We start from the raw sequence: 15532 nt of genomic DNA, 5'->3' as shown, positions 1-15532 counted from the left end.
TCTACAGCTTGCTATCTCTTTCCCTCACCCCTTCCAGTATCTCACTCTCTATTCTCTTCCCCAAACCAGCATGTGCCCTTTTTTTTATCCCCTCCTTCCATCCAGTATGTGCTCTCTCTCCACTTCCTTCCAAAGTCTGCTCCCCGCTCTCTCCTCTCCCAACCAGTGTCTGTTCCCCTTTCTCATCCAGTGTCTGCTCCCCTTTCTGTCCTCCCCACTTCCTTCTAGCGTCTGCTCCCCTCTCTCCTCCCCACTTCCCTTCAGCATCTGTTCCCCTCTCTCACTCCCCCCTTTCATCCAGCATCTGCTCCCCTCTCTCTTACCTCCCCACTTCCCTTCAGCATCTTATCCCCTCTCTCTCCCCTCTCCACTTCCATCCAGCATCTGCTCCTCCCTCTCTTCACTTTTATTCAGCGTCTGGTCCTCTCTCCCCTTCCCCTCTCTCTCAACTTCCCTTCAACGCCACTCAACCTCTTCCCCTCATCAGGCCATCTCCCTCCCTTCCCTTCACCTTTGTGGGTGCTTTTTAGAGTTTTCTCTTTCTGAGGTGTCCAGATGTGGCAACATTCTCACAAGTCGTGCACAACTCTCCCGAAACTTCTCCTCTGACACATCTTCCTGTTTCCGCATGAGCGGCTCGCATCAAAGGAGAAGCTTTGGGGTAGTCACATGGGACTTGTGAGAATGGTTACCAAGTCCAGACACCTCAAAAGATAAACTGAAAAGTACGCGCAAAGGTGAGGGGAAGGGAGGGAGATGGCTTGACGAGGGGAAGAGATGCCCGGATGGTTTTTTTTTTTTTTGGCTGCCGGCGATCAGGAGGGAGCGAGTGTCGCGATCGTGGGGAGGGAAGAGAAGGAATGCAGCAGACACTTTACTGCGGGGACAAGGCCATTATCCTAGGACAAGCAGGCAGCATATTCTCAACAAATGGATGACGTCATCCACAGAGCCCAGATGGGGACAGCTTCACAAGCAGACTTGCTTGAAGAACTTTTAGAAAGTTCACGACTGCCCCACCGTGCATGAACGAGTGCCTTCCCGCCCAAGGTAGGTCACGCGTCTCCTCAGTTACAAGTTTTCCGCAGAGCCGAGAAGCCCTCATTTCAAGGCTCTGCACGAGAGTTAGTTCTAAACTTGTGCCTTCTCTCACTGCGGGTCATGTTTTTTCTTTACAGGGTCGCTGTGTTATTTGCGCGCTTGATTTTTTTTTTTTTTAATAAGTTTTGTTTGTTTTTTTGATCGTGTCATTGCAGGGCCTATTCCGTGGCCTCAGCCTGCGGGCTTTGATTCGGCCATGGCCGTGTTTCATTCCATGTCCCGGCCGGTCACACGGTTCAAGAAGTGTAGCCGGTGTCAACGCGTGATCTCCATCACTGATCCACACAAGTGGTGTGTACAGTGTTTAGGACCTGATCATCGTCCGGAGTCATGCAACCGCTGTGCTACACTTCAAAATCAAGCCCTTAAATGTCGTCAAGTCCAGATTGAAAAAATATTCTGGGGAATGGATCGGCCTTTACCTAAGGCCTTGACCACAATTCCGGCCCCAATCTCGACTCCAGCAAAGTCTTCTACAGGGCAGAAACCTCGACCTCGCTCAAACCTTCCTTGATGGGGAAGTCTTCATCTTTGGGGAAATCAGCTAAATCTTCTCCTGAGGCGCCGTTATCCTCACTGCCTCCCTCAGGTAAGATAGCTCAGCCTACCCCGCCGGACATGCCACCCTTAGAACTGATGAGTCCGAGGCTACCCAGGAAACGTGTCTCAAAATCGAGGCAACACTCTTCCTTGAGGTCGTTTTCCTCGAAGTCCATAGCGACACCAATTGTACAAGATCCAGTGGTCTCGGTGCCGGATTTTCAGAATATGTTGGAGACTATTCTGCATCAGGAGTTTGGTAACCTGCTTGCCAAATTAACTCCTGTCTCGACTCTACTTCCTGCAGTCCAGCCTGAGCACTCAGCAGTATTACAAGGAGTTGAGTCCTTGAGAGTGCCTCAAGCTCAATCTACACACTCTAAACAAAGAGTTGAGTCCTTAAGAGTGCCTCGAGAAACCTCTACACAAGGAGCTGAGTCCTTTTCAGTATCTCGACGTCGTTCTTCGACTTCCAGTCCTACCTCTTCACATGAGGCATTGCCCTTTTTGAGGCACAGGACGAGGACTCCTCGACATTCATCTTTGGGCTGGATCTGACTCAATCACGGGACCGTGATTCGAGGCATAGTTCTCCACATCATTTGTCGAAGAATTCATCGAGGCTCTTCTCAAGACAGGTCTTCTCAAGACAGGTCTTGTTTATCGAGGCTCAGTTCTTCTTCTCAAGACAGATCTTGTTTATCAAGACATCGAGACTCTTCGAGACCACCAACTCCTTTGTTGAGGAGATCTGTTGTAGAGCCTCACCATTCTTGTCAGTTGAGTTCTTCTCCTGCGAGATTCTCTTCACATTCCAGAAGTGGGTCATCTTTGCCTCTGGATTCAGATCTCAGGTATCAATACTCCAGAGAGGCTTCACCTTCATTCTCTGCTTTGAGAGGTACCTCAAGGGGTTCCCATTCACCTTCTCCTCAATGAGGTCATACCTCTTCAGATCCGGTATCCTTTACCAAGTTTCTATTCCAAATGAGTAAAGATTTTAACATCACTTTGGAATCTGACTCAAAATACTGTAAGGAGTATTTGGAAGAATTGGGTATGTCTCATCCTCTTAGGGAGTCTCTCAAATTACCATTCTTTCTCATACTTTCAAAAAAAAAAATCTTGATACACCATATTCCGTTCCTGCTGTGCCAGCAAAGTTGGAATCTCGATATAAGATGGTCCATTGTAAGGGATTTGAGAAGTCTCAATTATCGCATCAGTCTCTTCTCGTGGAGTTTTCTTTAAAAAGAACCAATCCTGCTAAAGTTTATGCCACCGTCCCTCCTAGCCAAGAGGGCAAGATCATGGATAAGTTTGGTTGTATCAAAATGCGATGATGACAAACCGAATTTTGAACTATAACTTTGTCTTCACATCTTACCTGAAGCATTTGGTCAATGCCATGCCTGATTTCTTCAAATATCATCAACATCGACTTCCAGAATTTCAACACATTCATCACACTCTGGGTCAACTTCGCATGCATATGGTTCAAGCTGCATATGATGCGTTTGAAATGTCCTCTAGGGTCACTGCGTTCTTGGTGGCGATGCGCCGGCTGGCCTGGCTCCGCACCATAGATATGGACCCAAATCTACAAGATCGACCAACTAACATCCCATGCCAGGGCAATGAATTGTTTTATGACTCTATTGAAGCAGCTACAAAGCGCTTATCTGAGCATGAGAAGTTGTTTTCTTCCATAATCAGGCCAAAGCCTTCCACCGCTAAGGGTTGTAGGCCTACTCCATCTTACCAGAGGCGTTTTCCTCAAAAGTAAACACCTTATTCAAGACCACTTTCTAAGAAACAACAGCAGCAACGGCAGCAAAAACCTCAGATTCCTGTTGCACCCAAGGCCTCGCAGTCTTGTTGACCATCTAACACAGAGCATAACCTCAATTGTTCTGCCTCTGTCTTCTCCTCTCCTCATTGGGGGTCGTCTCCATCATTTTTACCAACGATGGGAGCTCATTACATCCAACCTCTGGATCCTCGCTATCATCAAGGAAGGTTATTCTCTTCACTTCATCCAGGTTCCACCAGATCTTCCCCCTAGAGAGTATCCCTCCAATCTGTCACAGACCAGCCTTCTTCTTCAGCTCTGCTTCGTCTCCGTACCATCGAGAAAGTTCCCCTGGAATAGCAGAGCAGGGGTTTTTACTCCCATTACTTCCTTGTCCCGAAGAAGATGAGAGATCTGTGACCTATTTTGGATCTCAGAGCTCTCAACAAATTTCTTATCAGAAAAATTTCAGATGCTGTCTCTAGCATCCTTGTATTCCCTTTTAGATCACAATGATTGGTTATGCTCTCTGGATCTCAAAGAGGCTTACACTCATATCCCCATTCATCCAGCCTTTCGCAAGTTTCTCAGATTTTGGGTGGGAAATTATCATTTTCAGTAGAGAGTGCTACCCTTCGGCCTGAGTTTTCACCAAGTACCTAGTAGTAGTAGCAGCAGCAGCAGCTCTGCACAACCATTTTCTTCAGGTTTTCCCGTACCTGGACGATTGACTCATCAAAGATTCAACATTTCAGGGGGTTATTGTAGCGACCCAACGGACTATTTAGTTCCTTCAAAGTTTGGGGTTCGAAATCAACTTTCCAAAATCCCAACTATAGCCCTCTCAGACTCTACAGTTCATTGGAGCTGTACTGGACACTGTTCAACTCATAGCATTCCTTCCTCAACAACGTCAGGATGCTCTCATTCAACTTTGTCAAAAAGTTTCATCCCTCACTTCACTCTCAGCGAGACGCATGATGGTTCTGCTAGATCACATGGCCTCTACAGTTCACGTGACTCCATTTGCCAGACATCACCTCAGAATTCCTCAATAGACCCTGGCATCTTAGTGGGCACAGGCTTTTGACCCACTCTCTTAACACATTACAGTGACTCCTTCGCTGAGACAGCCTCTCCATTGGTGGATGCTCTCTTCCAATCTCTCCAGAGGTTTGCTGTTTCAAACGCCCCCTCATCAGAAGGTCCTTACGACAGATTCCTCGACCTACGCTCATCTCGATGGTCTCCGTACTCAAGAGCATTGGTCCAGCACAGATCGTTGGTGTCACATAAATCTGTTGGAACTCAGAGCGATATTCAATGCTCTCAAAGCTTTTCAGCATCTTCTTCACGATCAAGTAGGCCTCATTTGTACAGGCAATCAAGTAGCCATGTACTACATCAACAAGCAGGGAGGAACAGGATATCTCCCTCTTTGCCAGGAAGCTTAGAAGGTTTGGAATTGGACAATTCTTCACAACACCTTTCTGAAAGTTGTCTACATTCAAAGAGAGAAAACTGTTGGACAAATTGATTCATTTTCTGCAACCTCACAAGTGGATGCTCAATTTGTTGCCTCTCCTTCACATTTTTTCTCAGTGGGAAACTTCTCAAGTAGATCTCTTGGCATCTCCCCACAACAACAAACTGCCTCAGTTCTGTTCCAGGATATACTCACCTCACCGTCTGGAGGCAGATGTTTTTCTTCTGGAATGGACGAATCAGTTTCTATATGCATTTCCTCCATTTCCTCTCATTCTCAAGACACTCGTCAAACTCAAACACAAACATGCCACCATGATTCTGATAGCTCCTCGGTGGCCCAGACAACCGTGGTTCTCCCTTCTACTTCACTCAGAAGCAGGGAGCCATTTCTTCTACCAGTTTTTCTGTCTCTGCTTACACAGAGTCAGAGATCTCTGCGTCATCCCACCTGCAGTCTCTACAGCTGACAGCTTGGTACCTTTCAATTTCCAGTTTTCTCAATCTGTCAAGGACATTTTAGAGGCTTCTAGGAAGCCTACCACTAGGCAATGTTACAACCAGAAATGGACTAGATTTTCTGCTTGGTGCATTATTCATCACAAGGAGCCTCAATCTACCTCCTTGTCTTCAGTTCTGGATTACCTGTTGCATTTATTGCAATCAGGCCTCAAATCCACATCTATTTGAGCTCATCTCAGTGAAATTGCTGCTTTCCATCAGTCTAAAGAAGGGAAACCACTCTCTGCTCATCCTGTGGTTTCCAGATTTATGAAAGGACTTTTCAATGTCAAGCTACCTCTCAAATCGCCTCCAGTGGTTTGGAATCTCAATGTTGTTCTTGCTTAGTTGATAAAGCCTCCATTTGAACCAATGTCTTCGGCTCATCTAAAATATCTTATTTGGAAAGTGTTTTTTCTCGTTGCTCTCATGTCTGCTCGCAAAGTCATGCTGCTACAAGCTTTAGTAGCGGACCCACCTTTCACAGTATTCCATCATGACAAGGTGGTCCTCCGTACTCATCCTAAATTCTTGCCTAAAGTGGTTTCAGAATTTCATCTAAATCAATCCATTGTTCTTCCAGTGTTTTTTTTCAAAGCCTCATTCTCATTCTGGAGAAACAGCTTTTCTTACTCTGGACTGTAAGCATGATTTGGCTTTCTACTTGCAAAGGACTAAGCTACATAGATCTTCTCAACTTTTTGTCTCCTTCGATCCAAACAAGTTGGGAAATCCAGTTCAAGCAAACCATCTCCAACTGGTTGACAGCTTTTATCTCTTTCTGCTATGCTCAGGCTGGACTGCATCTACAGAGTCGAGTCACAGCCCATAAAGTCAGAGCCATGGCGGCATCAGTAGCTTTCCTTAGATCTACTCCTATAGAGGAAATCTGCAAAGCTGCCACTTGGTCCTCGGTTCATACTTTCACCTCTCATTATTGTCTGGATTCTTTTTCCAGATGAGCTGGCCACTTTGGCCAGGCAGTATTACAAAATTTATTCACCTGAATTGCCAACACTCCCACCATCCCATTCTGGTTAGCTTGAAGGTCACCCATATGTTGAGAATATGCTGCCTGCTTGTCCTGGGATAAAGCACAGTTACTTACCGTAACTGGTGTTATCCAGGGATAGCAGGCAGATATTCTCACAACCCAGCCACCTCCCCTAGTTGGCTTCTTAGCTAGCTATTTGAACTGAGGAGACGCACGCCCTACTTCGGTCGGGAAGGCACTCACACATGCGCGGTGCGGCAGTCGCAAACTTTCTAAAAGTTCTTCAAGCCTTGTCTGCTTGTGAAGCTGTCCGCATCGGGGCTCCGTGGATGACGTCACCCCTATGTGAGAATATCTGCCTGCTGTCCCTGGATAACGCCTGTTATAGTAAGTAACTGTGCTTTCACCGCTCCACGGGTCGGTTAATGGCCTTGTCCCCATACCTGCAGCAACCAGGTTTTTTTCCTCCCCGTTCCTGTGAGTTATTCGCGACTAGCCATGGGTAATAGTCACCGTGTCATTCGCTACTTACAATCTAACTTGGACAGACACACATGACATATAGGGTTTAGGATGCAGAACCCAAGGTGACAGGAGTTAGGAGTCGAAAGCATTCTCAAAGACGTGAACTTTTTTAACTGGGCATTGAACACTGCCAGAGACGGAGCCCGCCGTAGGGATTTGGGCAGCTTGTTCCAAGCATACAGCGCAGCAAGGCAGAAGGGATGGAGTTGGCAGTTGAAGAGAAGGGCATATGGGAGAGATCATAGAGGGAGATAAGTGAAAAGAGATAGTGAGGGGCAGCTGAGTGAGTCAATTTGTAGGTCAGTAAGAGGTGTTTGAATTGTATTCGGAAATGGATGGGAAGCCAATGAAGTGACACTCATGGAACATTGTTGTTTTGAGTGCAGATTCACCATGTCTCTTCACTAGTCCAGATTTTTTTTTAATATATATTTTCCTCACAACCTTAAAGTGCTTTAAGTGCTTAAATACCAAATGCTTAAATTGTTTAGCTATTTTTATGATTTCTTGTAGCTAAATAGCTGAAGTATTGAAACAATGTAACTTAGTATTGCAAATTAACTTATTTGTATTCATGTCGGGGAGGGGAACTTTTTGCTGACACAATCATGTTTTGCCAGGGAAGGCTGTTTCAAGGCGTACTCTCCCTGGTCAACCAAACTGCATTTCAAAGGATCTAAGAAGTCAACCTTCCCTGGCGAAACATGATCATGTCGGCTAAAATTTCCTATGGTATGACAGTCCCCAGTTCCCAACTTCCCCACCTTCCAACTCCCTGCCGCTGAAATTTAAAATCTTTGTGTAGCCGACACAAAGCCACTCTCCCGCCATCAACCTGCCCCAGAAGTGTTCTTTCTGCAGCACTTTTTCTTCCCACGGAGGCAGGACGCTACAGAAAGAACACTTCTAGGGCAGGCCGAGAGCGGGAGGCTGGTTTCGCATTGGCTGCCCGAAGATTTTAAATTTCAGTGGCAGGGAAGTGGTAGGTGGGGGAGTCGGGGCTTAAGGAGATTCCTGGAGAGTGTAGTGTCAGGCGCACAGTCACCATGGGCCACTTAAAACGGCCAGGCAGGCTGGATTTGGCCCGCGGGCTTTGTGTTTGACACACGTGTGTTATGTAATAAATAAATATAATAATAATAGAAAAAAAACCCGTATTGTGTTGGATCATTTTTTTACATCATTGACCACTATCTACATTGGATGTTTTTTCACTTAAAATCAAGACTTCTCTTAGTAAACTTGTGTGTGTTCATCCAGATACTATGGTGTTTTATCCCACTGTTTTGTGTGCTTGAAACAATACAGTCACAGGCTCGGAACTCTCCTAGAAGATCCCTTTCTCCTGCTCTGGGTCTATATTTAAACACTGCTTTCCTGGCTTGGAATCTCTCTTGGAGGACCTGTTCTCCCTGTTCTGAGCTACTCCATCATATTTCTACTGTGGGGTAGTAACTTCCTTTCTTCCCACCCCTCCCATCCTAGCTAGACAGGCAGGCTAGCTCTGCTTCCCTTAAATTGACCCAATGAGAGGAGTGCAATTAAGGAAACCCAGGCTTACTCCAGGAACTCCATCATAGGGCACTAATGGCAAATAGTAATCAAGGTCACCAAGAAAATTGATATTATGTTCTATTGTGAGATCACAACATCCTTAACTTTCCTCCACAGCTTAAAAGCTGAGGAGACATTTGGGCAAATACTTTTTCAGTGGCATTAAAGGAGGGGAGTTTATTCATTGAAATGCAATTCTTTTAAGAAATTCTAATATTTTCTGTCTTCCATTGCTTTCTTCTTAACGATTTTAATGACATATTCCAAATTATTGTACAATAATAATATTTTTAGAAAGAAAAGTCATGTTATTTAGTAGTGGTCTCTGTTATTCCTCACTATGAAAAGTATAGTAAATCACAATGCAAGTATGTGTGATCCCAGTGTTTCTTACAGACTGAATCTGTTATGAGCATTCCTCATGCTAAGGTTATTTTAGCTGGCCACAGGTGGCAAGGTCTTTATCAGCACAGAACAGATTTTAGAAAGTTCATTGTTTGTGCCCAGGCTGCTGCATTCATTTTGCAGACAACTTCAGGCCTGGTATTTAAAGGAAGTATCTCTGCAAATTTCCCATTGGGGAGAGAGAGATTTCACACTTGCAGTTTGACTTCTTGATTTGTGGAGCTCCTTTCATTCTCAGACACATTATTCTCTGTTACATGTCTGTGCCTTTCAGGTGTGAAGAGTCATACATGCAACCAGTGTAGCAAATCCTTTGCTAGAAAGGACATGCTGAAGGAGCACATGAGAGTGCATGACAATATCCGGGAGTACCTTTGTGCGGAGTGTGGGAAAGGTGAGTGAGTTGTACCGGACTCTCATTGCTACTCTTCTGCTCTTAATGATGGTGAGAACAAATTTAGAAGCCATGTATCTGGGTAAAGTATTGATGTATCCAAGTACATTGGCTCTCAGAAAATTGCTCAGCCTTTGCCCAGCTAAAAGTACATATACAGATCAAGTGTACATGGTTAAAAAATAGGCAGACCCTAAGGCCATCTTTAATTTAGAGTATGATTTACATTTTCCTAGATATGCACTCTTGGCCTGATATTCAAAATTACTTATCCAGGTAACAGTGCTGACTGTGGCCATCCATGGTTTTCAGTGGCATCATCTTGATAAGTCTGCCGGAAATGTCTGCAGACCACCCTGACACTATCTGGATAGTGCAAGGGCAGTCTGGGGATGGAACCAGAATTTATTCAAAGACTGATGATATTCAGTGCTGATATGTGGATAACCATCCAGATATCTATGGCTAGCTAAACAGTTGTCCCAAGTTTTCTGGATAATGGCACCGAATATTGCACTAATATCCATATATTGACTGGTGCTGAATATTCAGATAAATGCTGCAGCCGGCATTTAATAAAAACACTAACCACAGAGTTTAAATATTGCCTCAGTTTTTTTCTAGAAAAATCTAACCATAGGCAAAGTAGCAGTACGTATATTTCTGCATTTACTAGCCTGGTATAGTTTTCAAAGAGAAGTATACTCATAGTTTTCCTCTAAAAGTGGTACAAAGCTCACAGGCAAATATATCCTTGGATTTTGCATAATTGCAGGCAATTGTGAAAATTAACTCTTGAGATGAAACTGGCTGACATTAAAAGTGATTTAAATGGCTAGGATCAGTTCCTGGCTGCTTAAATCACTTATCTGGGGCTAATCATGAATATTCAGCAGCACTTTACTGGATACTACTAATACTAGTAACTTGCTTTACCTGCTGTTCATTTGTCACAACTAATCTACTGAGAAGTCTGCCTTTTTTGCAGCAGTTGCTCGCCTGTGGAATTCCCTCCCAGTCATAATTCATTCTGAGTTATCTTATGTAAAATTCAGATCAATGGTTAAGACGCATCTTTTTGGTTTAGCATTTTTATAAAAGGATCGGTGACTTAGGATCCTGTTTCTTTTTGTCAACTATTTAAACAAGAATTAAACAAAAATTGTTTTGATTTTAGTTTTTTAGATTTATAGATTACTTGGATTTAATTTTTTTTTGCTTTGTCTTTTCTTTGCTTTCCTATTTTAAATGGTGTTCTTTTTGTTTCTTGTTTTTATATATTTTGTACACCGTGCTGTTGATAAATTGAAGTGCAGTCGAAACTTTTTTCTCCCTCTCCCCAAAATCCCAACAATGCAAAATGTTAAACAATAACTCTTCAGTACAATGCACAAGAAAACAACTTGTAAAACTAGCCCCCCTTCCCTCCCCCACCCAAGGGTCAGTGATGCAAATAGAAACAGTACAAGATGGTTGCAACAAACAGAGAAAGGATTAACTAGAGGTCATGAACTCTCACACCATCTAATATAGGCGTCCCATACTTTAAGAAAGGGAGTAAGATGATTATGTAACAAAACGGTCAATTTAGACATATGGAAAATAAATTCCACTTTACTCAACAATTGACTCTGACCTGAGAGAAAAGCTTGTTTCCAATGAGCAGCCAAAAAAAGTCTACCAGCAGTAAGGATAAAACAAGCAAGCTTATGTGCTTTAGTGGGCAATGCAGCTAAGGGAAGATATAAAAGAACACTGCCCATTCAAAAACCATATCCCAATAAGGAATAACCCATGGGCAGTCCCCCCAAATGTGAAGAAAAGTACCTTGCTGTCCACAATTTCTCCAGCATAGGGGAGACACCTGGGGATACATTTTATAAAGAGCATTGGAGTGAGGTACCACTTGTACAGCATCTTGTATCCATTTTCCACCAAAGAGCTAGCTATAGACATACGGAGCAATCGGAGAAATACTCACTCCCAATTAATAGCCGGCAGAGTCGGAAGCAATATCACCTCCCAGATAGATATAAATTTAATTTTTTTTTAAATTCTATATTTATTGAATTTTTCAATATAATCAAGCATAAACTTGTACAGAAAGGAAATTCAGCAAGAAATTAATACAAATGAAAACATATATAAAAGAATATCAAATATAAGCATAAATTTCAACTCAAGTCCTCAATCAGATCCAAGAAGGGTAATAGGCGAATCAAAGTAATTATATTTAACCAAGCAATAACTAGTTGAATGAGATTAAAGCACCCTTTCTTAAGCTAAGCACTCTACTTTCTCCAGACATGCAGTTGAGAGAAAGGTTGTCAGTTGAGATGGCTCAAAGAAGACATATTTATGAGAACGATAATTAATTACACATTTACATGGATGTCGCAAGTAAAAGGTCGCCCCCAGGGATATAACACCAGGTTTCCTTAACAAAAATTCTCGTCTCCTTCTCTGCGTATCCTTAGCCAAATCTGGGAACATCTGAATTTTACAACCTAAAAATTCTTTTTGTTTATTTTTAAAGAAAAGTCTCAGCAACCAGTTTTTGTCTGGTGCGAGAGCTACTATCAAAAGTAAAGTGGCTGGGGTCACTAATTCTTTATCAGATATTTCCAAAATATTAGATATATTCATTAAATCAGGTCCCAATTTCTGTTGTTGTTGTTGGTCCTGGGTCTTATTTGGAAGATAATAGACCTGCGTAAATGGTGGTAATGACTCTTCAGAAAGCTCCAATACTTCCGTCATATAGCGTTTCAACATTTCCCTAAGGGCTATCATAGGAACCCTGAGGAAATTTATCAGTCTGAGGTTATTATTATGAGAAAAGTTTTCCATTGCCTCCATCTTCCTTCTTAGGTTAGTATTGTCTTTAATTAATGCCTCAGTGATTTGTTGGGAGACTTTTAATTCTTGATGAACATTCTGTACTGAAGTGTTAGAGTCCTCAAGTCCTGTCTTTAAATTTTTTATCTCAGTTTCATGGTCATTAAGTTTCTTTTCTAATTGTTGTAATTGCGGATTTATGGATCTTGCCAAATTGGCTACAAGATCCCACAGAGAGTCCAATGTTACCTCTCGGGGCTTCTCAATTTGAAAAGGTTGTAAATTTAATTTAGTTAGCTCACCCTCTGGCAGCATGTCTCCTACAACAGTCTGTCGAGTTCTCTCATCCCCCACCGCTTCCTCCTCAATCTCCTCGCTCAGACTCCTCTGCACCGGCAGGGAGTCCTGCAACACAGTCCCCCTGTTGTTCTCCTTAGCCTCCGGGAGGAAGTGATCTCCGACCTTCGGAAGTACCTCCTCTCCCGGGGAACTGGTTGACTGAGGGCGTGGGGGAGGTGCTCTCACTTCGGGGCTCAGCGATGTCTCCAACCCCATGGTGCGCCTCCACCATGCGTCTCCTGCAGGGAACTCCCCGAAGATATTGGCGTGCCCTGCATTCTCCTCATCAGCTTCTCGATGTTACCGAAGACGGCCGTTCTGGAGCGCTGCGAGGCTCCAGCAGCGCTGCGTCCCCTCCTCTTCGGCATTGCTCAAAGCAGATAACAAAATTTGGAAGTACACGGAGATTTTAAGGAGCTTCAGGGAGAGTGAAGCTCAAACAACCTTTCATGCGGCCATCTTGGATCCCCCATTCCAGATATAAATTTAATTGGAGGGGCCTGCTGTTGAATAAGAGCTTTATAAAATCTGAATATGGCCCTCCGACCACTACTCCCCATAAGCGCCCAGTCCAGGGGGGTCTCCGCTAAGCGGAGTTCCCCGAGAGCTTTACGACCGATAACTTTCACCTGATGATAGTGAAAGTGGTCAGACTCTGCCAGGTCATAAGCCTCCACCAAATCAGAAAACGATACTAGTTTGCCATCTTCCAAAAAATCCTCCAAATCCTGTTGAGCCCAAATACGAAAGCGAGTATCTAACCTTCCAGGCTGAAAACCCACCATCACCCATAACGGGGTACTTCGAAAATAAAGTCTAGATTGAAAGAGAAGGGTCCGTATCCTGGCCCACATCACAAATGTGTGATGCAAAAATGGATTAGCCCCTTTAAACAGCTGTCAGGACTCCCCCACAGGTAACCAAGGCAGCACCCGACACAACTTCTCAGAACCCGATATCCTTTCCAATCTAACCCAGCTCTTCGATCTGTCTTTACACCAAGCCAAAAACAATTTTAACTGTGCCGCCACATAGTAGTGCTGCAAACAAGGTACCGCTATGCCTCCCTGAGACTGAAATTGATATTAAACACTTCTCTGTATATGCGGAGGGCGACTTTTCCAAATATATTGAAAAACTTTTCTAGCCACACCACGAAAGAAAGTCGCCGACAGCGGGATAGGCAAAGCTTGAAAAAGATAAAGCAATTTTGGTAGAACCATCATTTTCACACACTGAATGCGGCGATACCAAGATAATGGAGTATTCTCCCATTTATCCAAATCAGACCAAAGAGATTTCAATAGCGGTGGATAATTAGAATCAAATAGAGATTGGGGCTGTGCCGTGATATTAACTCCCAGATAACAGATAAATTTAGACACCCATTTAAAAGGATACGTAGACTTCAACATAGCACAATCCCTCGGATTCACCAATAAATTCAGAATCTGTGACTTATCCATATTAGTGCGGAAACCAGAGACCACGCCATATCGAGCTAGTTCATCTATAATCCCCGACAAAGTCTGCAAGTGCGTTAAAGTCAGGATAACATCATCAGCAAACAAAAGCAATTTGGTCTGAAGCCCACCACACACAATACCTCGAATATTCTGCTGGACACAAACATGATTAGTGAAAGGCTCCAAGACCAGGGCAAAAAGTAAAGGTGAAAGAGCACAGCCCTGTCTCGTCCCTTGCACCAATTGAAAATTATCAGTATAACTCCCATTAAGTCGAAAGAGCAGCTAGAGGCTTTGCATATAAAATCTGAATCCAAGTGAAAAACTGCCCCCCCCCCTATACCCATGGCCGACAGAGTGCTCAACAAAAAAGGCCAAGACACCCTGTCAAAAGCCTTTTCAGCATCAACACTCAACAGTAAAGCCAGTGGATTCTCACGCTGTACAAACCATATCAAATGAAGCAGTCTACGAATGTTGTCAACGGTCTGTCTCCCCTCAATAAAGCCCACCTGATCATCCTGGACCAAGTGGGACATATAATGTTGCAGCCTATGAGCTAAAATTTTTGTAAAAAGCTTATAGTCCGTGTCCAACAGCGAGATCAGCCGGTATGATCCACATTGAGTAGAATCCTGGCCAGGTTTCAAAATTAACATTACCCTGGCCAACCTCCAAGAATAAGGCAGCTCTGCACCCTGGCCCAAGCTATTAAAAACCCTTGTAAGGGGGCCAACTAATAAATGCTTGAAGCATTTATAAAAGCGATTTGTGAATCCATCCAACCCGGGTGCCTTTCCATAAGCTAATGTGGAAATTGCCCAAAGGATTTCCTCTTCTAATATAGGGGCCAATAGATCATCTGCTTCCTCCGGTGTCAGGCCAGTGAGCTGCGCTTCAGCTAAATAATCATATATCTGAGCCTGAGATACTGCATGCTCAGGTGTATAGAGAGTTTGATAAAAAGAAAGGAAAGCACGAACCATATGTTCAGGAATATGGCATTCGGAGCCATCTGCGGCTCGCACCATAGTGATCACATTTCTCAATTTCCTTGCTTTCAACATATGAGCCAGCAGGCATCCGCCCGGTTACCCTACTCAAAATGCTTTTGCTGGACAGATCGTAATTGCTCCGATAACTCATCTAACTGCAACACCTGGAGGTCTCTGCACACTTTGTCCAAATGAGTCAATATAGAGGTGGAGGTAGGAGTCCACTTATGAACTTGCTCCAAAAAAAGCAATTGTTTCAAGGCCTCCTGTTTCCGCCCCCGTTCACACCGTATATGCGCCCCAATAGAAATAATATTGCCCTGTAAGACAGCCTTCATACCTTCCAAATAAATCAAAGGAGAGATCTCCTCACTAGTATTACACTGAATATATTCTCTAAAGCAGTGTTTTTCAACCTATTTACACCTATGGACTGGCAGAAATAAAAGAATTATTCTGTGGACCGGCATCAGTCTGTGGACCGGCGGTTGAAGAACATTGGGCTTAGTTGTGGGCCAGACCCCGCCCATCTCTACTCAGTCTCCACCCCAGACCTTGCCTCCAGAATAGTACTAATTGTAACACTATTTTTTCCATTCATTT

The 15532-nt window shown here is 43.8% G+C and overlaps 1 protein-coding gene across 2 annotated transcripts in view; it reads left to right on the top strand.

Annotated features, from left to right (window-relative positions):
• Positions 1 to 15532, top strand: part of PRDM15 (PR/SET domain 15) — a 354917-nt gene that overhangs the window by 257526 nt on the left and 81859 nt on the right. For both annotated transcript variants that reach the window (XM_033942187.1, XM_033942188.1), the window contains one exon: positions 9172 to 9291. In XM_033942187.1, coding sequence (XP_033798078.1) covers positions 9172 to 9291 — 120 coding nt within the window. The remainder of the gene's footprint in view (positions 1 to 9171; positions 9292 to 15532) is intronic.

The sequence above is a fragment of the Geotrypetes seraphini genome, chromosome 4 (assembly GCF_902459505.1).
Source record: "Geotrypetes seraphini chromosome 4, aGeoSer1.1, whole genome shotgun sequence".
Taxonomy (NCBI): Eukaryota; Metazoa; Chordata; class Amphibia; order Gymnophiona; family Dermophiidae; genus Geotrypetes; species Geotrypetes seraphini.
This window is presented reverse-complemented; position numbering and strand designations above follow the sequence as displayed.